This window comes from Tupaia chinensis, unplaced genomic scaffold (assembly GCF_000334495.1).
Source record: "Tupaia chinensis unplaced genomic scaffold, TupChi_1.0 Scaffold000081_1, whole genome shotgun sequence".
NCBI lineage: Eukaryota > Metazoa > Chordata > Mammalia > Scandentia > Tupaiidae > Tupaia > Tupaia belangeri.
This window is the reverse complement of record NW_006159542.1, coordinates 4,177,202-4,185,866: the sequence shown is the minus strand read 5'-3', so window position 1 is coordinate 4,185,866 and position 8,665 is coordinate 4,177,202. Positions and strand designations below refer to the sequence as shown.

At 49.1% G+C, this 8,665-nt stretch overlaps 1 protein-coding gene across 1 annotated transcript in view; it reads left to right on the top strand.

Moving 5' to 3' along the window:
- The window catches only part of FKBP15 (FKBP prolyl isomerase family member 15), a gene marked incomplete in the record, with an annotated part of 58,930 nt that extends 53,582 nt beyond the window's left edge, over nucleotides 1–5,348 (top strand). The window contains 3 exon segments of the mRNA XM_014585562.2: nucleotides 37–752; nucleotides 2,337–2,433; nucleotides 4,690–5,348. Of these exon segments, the coding sequence (XP_014441048.1) occupies nucleotides 37–752; nucleotides 2,337–2,433; nucleotides 4,690–4,767 (891 nt within the window).
- Between the last annotated feature and the right edge of the window lie 3,317 nt (nucleotides 5,349–8,665).

The window sequence follows — 8,665 nt, the reverse complement described above, 5'->3', positions numbered from 1 at the left end:
TCAGTGATCATTTCCTCCTCCTTGACTTTTGAACAGATGGTGACGCTTCGGCTCTTAAACCAGCAAGAGCAAGAGCGAGGAGAGAGCAGCGATGAAGAAGAGCAGCAGCCTCAGAGGCCTTCCCAGGAGCAGTCACTCTCAGTCCTTTCTGGGCGGTCTCAAGCACCCTCGAGTAGCGAGAGGCAGGAGTCCCCTGCAGTGCCATCTGAGCAGGTCATCAAGGAAGCTGACCCATTGCCTCCTCATGCCCTCCCCACTGCCCAGGATGATGTACAGAGAAGGAAAGGGGAGCCCTCAGAAGCAGAGACACTCTCAGAGATAAAAGCAGATTCCCTCCCAGTGGAACCAGCTCACATCCCCTCTCACAGAGTTCTGGGGCCCCCGACATCAATCCCACCTAAGCCCCCAGGCCCCGTTTCTGTGGATTCTGAGTGTGAAGAGACGCTTGCTGCCAGCCCAGTGGCAGCTAAGCCTGACCGCCCTTTGGGAGAGGTCTGTGTTGGGGAAGTAGCCCCAGACAGCCCATTGCAAGAAAGTTCCATGAGGCTGTCAGGGACGTCAGACCCCAGGAAGGATGAACCACTGACCTTAGGGACTGTGGGCTCAGTAAGGGAGCCTCAGCCTCCAGAGCACAATAAAGACGAGGCTGTCACTGGCTCTACTGGCCCCTCTGAGGAGCTATCAAGCACAGAGGCAGGTTCTGCAGCTGCGGAGGCAGCCCTCGGACCCAGCCATCATTCTCAGCAATCCAGGTGTGTTCCTCTGAGCGCAGTGTCGGGGACAGGGCAGCTCTGTCTTGTCCAGGGCTGGCAGTTCATCCCTCAGAGATGGGCTGACTTATTCGTTCATTCATGTATTTATTCAGCAATTCTATGTAGGAGCCTTGGTGGTGGGCACTATGATCATGATAGGCAAGGTGGATTTGGTTCTTAAATTTGAGGGGCTTACAGTCTACTGGGAAAGACAAGTGTATATATTATAAAAGTATGTAAGTGCCTAAATACAGAAACGGGGCGCTGTGGTAGAGAATAAAGAGGGAGTTGTACTATTTAAACAGGGTGGTTAGGGAAGGATTCTGAAGTAGTATTTAAACTGAGATCTGAGAGGAGCAATCCCTGCCAAGACGTGATTACAGAGAACAGCGCGGGCCAAGGCCCTGTGATAGCAGGGATGTGCGACAAGCAGGGAACTGAAGGACGGCACCGCGCGTAGGAGAGTGGTGGAAAACGGAACTAGAAAGCAGTACAGACCAGGTTCTCTGTGATTCTGTGCCACCGTTAGAAGTTTGGACTTTTAGTACAATGAGGACCTATTTAAAAGATTTAAGTAAAAGGATGATATTGTCTGGTTTATTTTGGTTTTTTTTTTTTTTTTTTGGTTTTGGTTTTTTTTTAGTTTTTTGCCGTAGGGTGCATGAGCTCACCAGAGTGAGAGACAGAGGAAAAGTGAGAAATCACCCCCGAGGGGGGATGACTACACTGTAATCTCTTCTCCATTCTCAGGATTTGGGGCACGCATGCATACATACCTGGTGTGATTTTCAAGCCACCATGTCTTGGACTTGAACCACAGTCATCCATGTGGGAACCCAGCACCTTCACCACCATGCCACCTGCTGGCCCAGATTTATTAGTTTTTGGGGTTTTTTTTTTAAGAATTATTTTATTTAAGTTTATTTATTATGTATGCATTTTGTCCCAGAGAGGGACAGAACAAGAGAGAAGAGAGAGGGAAAGTGAGAAAGCAAGCTGCCAGGTCTGGGACTCAAACCTCAGTCGGCCATGTGGGAGTCTGGCACCCTTAACCACCAGACCACCTGCCAGCCCCCAGATTTACTAGTTTTTTTTTTTTTTTGGAGAGATTTTCACTGTTGTGTGCGTGCGCTCCAGACAGACAGAGAGAGACATAGAGACAGAAAGCGAGAAATCACCCCCCAGGGGGGATGGTCACACTGCAATCCCTTCTCCTCCATTCTCCTCTCGGGATCTTGGGCACGCACGCACACGCGCCCGGCGTGAGTTTTAAGCCACCAGGTCCGGGACACGAACCGCGGTCGACTACGTGGGAGTCCAGCGACATAGCCATTACGCTAACTGCTGGTTCCCCAGATTTACTAGTTTTGAAAGACCAATCTGACTAGGTTATGGAGGGGTCAGCAGTACTAGAAGGCCAACAAAGAGTATGGGAAGAGATGTGGATGTGGAAGTGGGAGGAATTTGTGAGTGATGACCAGAGCTGTTTAGATTCCTTCCCCGGGGGCCCAGGGAGCCTAATAGCTAGTGGAGGCTGTGGTCTGGGGCCGGGACAACATTTTCTGTGACTTGATTTTCCTTCAGTCTCCCCGGGGATGAAGAGGATGAACTGTTTAAAGGGGCGACTCTGAAAGTTGCGAAGCCCAGAGCACAGCTGGAGGAGGAGGACGAAGACGAGGTGGTAAGGAAATCCCAGGCACTGCCAAGTCCAAGTCCTCACACCACCACCTGGGTGTCCTTCCCAGCGGGCTCTGAGAAGGGACACAGAGCCTGTTGGTGGCCCACACCCTGGACTCTCTGTGCAGGGCCCTGTGGGAGCAGGCTGGGGGCCGGGCGGGGACAGATCTGTCAGCGCAGTGGAGATGGTCAGGTACCACTCTACTCTTGCAAAAGAATCGTAATCTCTGTCCACAGAGGAATTTTTTCCACTCAAAGTGAGAAAAGTTGGACTGCTTAGTCCCACAGTGAAATGCTAAAACCTCAGGTTTCGATGTATCCGCTGGGATAATATTTATATTAGAATTGGAAAGGACTTTGGAGATCATCTTGTTGGGCATCTTTATTCATAGACAAAGAAACAGGCTCAGAGGATTTCCCTGAAGCCGCAGAGTGAGTTACAGGCAGAGCTAGATTGAAACCCCAGGCTCCTTTTTTTTTTAAAAAAAAAAAAAAAAAGATGTTTTTGCCATAGGGCATGAGTGCTCTCTGGAGAGAGACAGGCAGTGAAAGGGAAAGTTAGAAATCACCGCCCAGGGGGATGGCCATGCCACAGTCCTCCGTTCTCCTCCTGGAATCTTGGGCATGCATGCACACGTGCCCAGTGTGTTTCAAGCCACTGGGTCTGGGACTCAACCACAGTCAGCCATGTGGGAGTCTAGTCACATAACCACTGTGCCATCTTCTGCCTGCCAACCCCAGGCTCCTAATAAGACTGTCAGTCACTGAGCAGTTCTGGCTTACTCGGCCACTTTCCAAGCCACTGCCTTGTGTTGTCGTCATAGCACCCCTGGACAGGAATGGGCTCAGCACTGATAGCATAGCCCTGTTTTCTGAGCAGCAGCGAAGGCCAGAAAAGTAGGTTGCTGATAGAGCCAGGATTAGACCATGACTCTTACACCTGCTCTTCCTCATTGTGCAAGATTAAGATGTACGCAGGTGTCACGAGGCTGTTTTAACTGCTGTGATGGGAACTTCCCTCATGTGAAATGTGTTTGGAAAACACAGATGAGCTTCAGGCTCCTATTCCAGGGACAGAAATTGTTGGTATTAATACTAAAACCATCAAGTTAACACCTATTTTTTGGGTACTATGGAAACTACTTCAAAAATACTCTCCTTTTTTCCTCCATTAATTCAGTGAAGTAAGCAATTTTATTCTACTTCATAGCTCAGAGGACTAAGGTTCAGGAAAATTAAGTAACATAATTAAGGTCATATCGCTGGTTAACGTAGAACCAGAACTTGGGCCAGGACAGAACTGAAGCTGTGAGCCACCCTCAAAACTCCTGTATCATCAGAATTTAGAGATCACCCAGTTGATGCCCAGAAAGAAGAATGAAATCTGTTAGGGAAGGCATTAGCCTGGAGGCCTCTGTACACACCACGTGGCCTTCCCTGTGGCCTGGCCCCATGATGACTGATCCTGGTGGACATTAGCTCACCAGAGCAGAAAGGATCTTAGAGATCGTTTAGTTCGTGCCTGTCTCTAGCCTCAATCCCTGCTACCTCTGTGGATCCTGTTCCCTGCCAACCCTGAGGGGAAAGCTAGAAGCTCAAGTCATGACGAGGATGGAAGAGTCTCCTCCTTGGCCCATTAATTCCCTTTGTTCCCCCCTACGTGGTTGGAGGGAGCGGTGAGGGGCCGTGAGAGGCCAGTGAGAGTGGGGTTGTCAGAACGGGGACCCTGTGTTGTGGGCTTTCTTCATCTCCGGGGCTTTCCATTTGGGAGTTCGGCCTAGCTCCAAATGTGACCTTTTCTCAAATGGTGGGGCCACATCCAGAGGCAGCCCCAGCACAGTGCTCTCGAATGTGATTGTGTTCTTCCCACCCTCCTACCGCCTCCAGCACCCTCTGCTCTCAGGGCTACTCTGCTTCTCCTATCCCACCTCTTCTTCGATCTCTCTTTCCCCCCACGAAATCTGTAAGTTACCACATGAGGGGAAAATCTGTCATTCAGTATATGTGCTTCACCAATAAATAACAAAATTAGCCAAACAAGGTTGGTCTTTTTGTCTCTATTGAAAGTTTTCCTTCTCTGCATGCTTGACTCAGCTTATCTGGAAGCCTGGCTTGCTGGTCTTGGGGTTGGTGGGTCCTTTCAGTTCAACCTCCTCTTCTACCTGGAGCTGGGTCATGTTGGATCGCTTCACCTCACAGGCAGGAAGTCTAGCTGGTGCAGGGACAAGTGAGGACTGACTACTCTTTCCTGTTTTATCAGAGCATGAAGGGACGCCCACCCCCAACACCCCTTTTTGGAGATGATGATGATGACGATGACATTGACTGGCTGGGATGAAGACCCAGGAAACTGATGCAAAGGTCTCTCTCACCCCTGCCCTAAGCATGATTTTGCACAGCCAGCCCTGGTCTAGGTGAGCCACAGAGTGAGGCCAAGGTGAGCATTCTGAGGGCAGTAGTTCAGGTGCCTGCCTGCGTCAGCCCCCTGAGCTCCCCGCCTGAGCCGGGGAAGAGGAGCCTGAACCTGCTTCAAAACTGGTGTTTTCAGCACCCACTGTGGTCCTGGTCCCAGCCCCATCTGGAGGGGCTGGTGGGTTCCCTTCCAGCCAATTACCTACAAACGTCCTGCCCTCTTCCAAGCCTTTTCTATCTTCATTAATTCATCAACTAACCTGGGAGCCCTCTCCACATGCCTCCCAGGACTCAATGTGCCCAGCAACGAGACCTGGCACCTAGAGGTGTCTCCCTGGCAGAAAGAGGGGAGCGTATACCTTCTCGGTCCTGTTCAGTGCACAGCCTTGCCTGTAGTCCTGGGACACAGATCTGTTTCTCTGCCTTAAATCTGATTCAAGAGGTCAACGAATATTTGCGATTAACAAAACTAAAATAAACGACTACAATGAAACGACTGAAATTGAATTCTCCCTAAGGGCTGTCTGGTCTCTTTGGGAATCTAAGGGAGGAGTTGAAACAGAACCGGGTCAGTCAGTGTGCACTAGAGCATTGTGATATATGCCCTTTGGGACCTAACCCTGGAACATTCAGGCCTTCAGAGAAGTCACCGTTCTGCTGTAGCAGCTCATCCCGGCAGTCGAAGGCTCAGGACATTGTGGTGACGTGAGGGCCCATCCTGCCGTCTGTTTGCTCCTATGAGCTTGGGCCTGTGTCCTAGGAAACTATGCAGAGGTGGGAGAGTCCCTCCTTTCCATTCTTCATGACACCTGAGAGAATCAGTTTTTTTTTTTTTAATTGAACTTTATTTTATTTTAATTTGACCAGAGAGGGACACAGAGAAAGAAAGTGAGAAAGAAAGCCACCAGGTCTGGGACTCAAACCATGGTCAGCCATGTGGGAGTCCAGCGCTCTTAACTAGCACACCACCTGCTGGCCCAGGGAATCTTCACTTTGAGAGCAGCTTCTTTTTTTTTTTAAATTTTATTTATTCATTCATTTATTTTTAATTTGATAGACACACAGAGAGAGAGAGAGAGAGAAACAGAGAGAGACAGAAAGAAAGAGGGGAAGTGAGAAAGTAAATCACCAGGTCTGGGACTCGTACCGTGGTCAGGCATGTGGGAGTGTACAGCTCCTTAACCACCATGCTACCTGCTGGTCCCTGAGAGCAGCTTCTATTCCCTTTGAATTCAGGAGGCCAGAGCTAATGCAGAAAATAACAATGAAGAAGTATCTTTGCTCATTTTATGTATCCTAGGAGCTTCCAAAGACCACCAGTCATCAAAACAAAATAATTTTAATAAAAATGTTGCCTGATTTTAAATATACACAAAATAGGAACCAAGTTCCACTCCATCTGGCCAGACATCATCCTTGCAGGCTTTATGTATGTCATGTGTGGGCCTAGTGGCAGTGAGAACTATCAATTGTTAAACTTCATAATTTAACACAGACACCTCTATGTGGCACTTTATCAGACTGTATTATTGCCAGTAACCCATGTAGACAACGTGGTTATCCCCGTTTTACAGGAGAGAAAACTGAGGCTTAGAGATCAGTAACTTGAACAGCAGAACAAGGATTTGGGCCTCTGATTCCAGGGGCTGGGTCGTGGCCAGCACAGCAGCGTTCCCTACCTGACATCCCTGGGTTGGGAGAAGGTGGCGTTGAGAAAGGCAGGCTCCTGGGCCAGTCCTTGATCTCTTGAAACAGAGATCAAGGTGCAGGCTCTTGCATCTTTGCCACCTGCAGTCACATCCCTGCGCTTCTGGGCACTGTGTGGCCTCAGCCGGGTAACTTCCCCTCTCGGCCTTGGTCGCCTCATCCGAGCCGATGAAGAAGCAGACGCCAGGTCAGGCCTCCTGGCTCCGAGGCCTGCACGGCCACTACTAACTTCTGTGTGCCTCAGTTTCCTCATCTCTAAGATGAGGACAGAAAAGGTCTACCTTGTCGTGAAGATGACATGAGTTACTATCTGTAGAGTGCCCGGAACACTGCCTAGCACATAAAAGCAATACACAGGTGTTTGTTAAATTAAAACTTTTTTTGAAGTAGGGAAAATCCTGCTTTGTGTGACTCGGTTCTGAAATAGTTGACATGAGAACAATGGATGAGCGTACTGAGGGTCCACTGAGTCTAACCACGAAGTCACTGTCTCTACAGCATAGATGTAGAAAGAAATTAAATTCTTTGTGCTATGAAGGCTACAGATGTGGGGCTGGATGGCAGCACAGTGGTAAAGCAACACTGAGGCTGACCTACATGGGAAGGTGCTGGGTTTGAGTGAAGCATGTGTGCTGTTGTGATCCAGGGGTGGCTGAGGCTAGGGGTGAATCACAGCATCAAGGCCCTTTTGGGGGTGCTATTTCTCTCTGTTGCTCGTGGAAGAAATACATTTTTTTAATGGCCACAAATGTATTACCATATGAATTTTTTTATTTAATAGTTTTTCAACCATACATTGTGCATACTCACCAGAGAGCACTCCCCAGGGGTCATCATTACCAGGCAGTCCTTTTTTCTCCACGCCTTCTCCCCATCAGGATCTTAGGAACATGCACACGCACACACACACCCCATATTCTTCAAGCCACCAGGCAAGACTTGAACCACGGTCAACCATGTAGCAACTGGCTTGCCATGCACAGCACTTAGCCACTGTGCTACAGGTCCTGTATTACCACATTTAAAGAGACTTGCCAAATCGAAGAGGTTGCTGATCATCCACACGGATGCCCATCTCAGCAGTACCCCTGGGAGGGAACCTTAGGTGGTGAGGACTTACAGATGGACTGATGGAACTCCATCAGTGAGACTACACTGGTTCGAAATCTTTCACCCGTGGGGTCACTCTGCAGCTTTCCAAATCCCTGCATCCGTGGGGAGGGTACACCAATGACCGCCAAAGGTGTCACATCCCTGTACTGTCCGTAAGTTCTTATTGTAAGTTACAGTGTAGTTATTATATTTTTGCTTCTGCCCTCAGGGAGGGAAGGTGAAGGTGCTAATCGTGTGGACATGGGTGTTTATAGTCCTTGCTTTTCTTATAGCAAGCGCCCCGTGAGCCCTGGTTACATAAATGAAAGAACCGGGCGTCTGCGTGTGGACACAGCATTTCAGAGTTAGGTCTCCCTGACTACAGAGGGGTCTCTGTAGCACATGGGCAGACTCGGTGCTCAGGCTGCCTTCTAGAGAGCAGAGCACCAGTTCCTGTCAGGCCCTGCCGTTGTTCTGAGGGTTACCTGGGCTTGCTGCTTGGGTGATGAAAAACAGAAGACAGTCACAGACCGTTTACAAATACATATTTATTAAAAAGTGTATTAGTTCCCAATGCGTAACACCATCTTTTCCTCTAGCCTGTGAGGTACTTGAACATAAACATCATATGCAGCAGTAATTTTCTCTCCCTGGGTTTCTGTGTTTTATAAAATGAAGAAGTTCCAATACCCAGAATCCCATCTCTGAAAATGTATTGGCTTTGGTTTGACTGCTTATTGCATCATCAGTCAAGTCCCACCCCGACCCTCCATGGCTTAGTCAGTGTTTTAGGTAAAGGAGCCAATGTTTCTTCACCGGGTCATTCCAAGTGAGCAGTAATCCCAGACAGCATTAAGTACTGGATATTATTCAATGTAGTTTTCTCTTCTGCATAAATGCAGGATCAGGATAAGAGGCATTGAGACAGTGAAGAGCTTCCCAGAGACCAGGGCATTAGCTGATCTTCCTCCTGCAGGTAGCCACGTCTGACTCGGGGGCGGGGGGGGGGGGGGGGGTTCCCACAT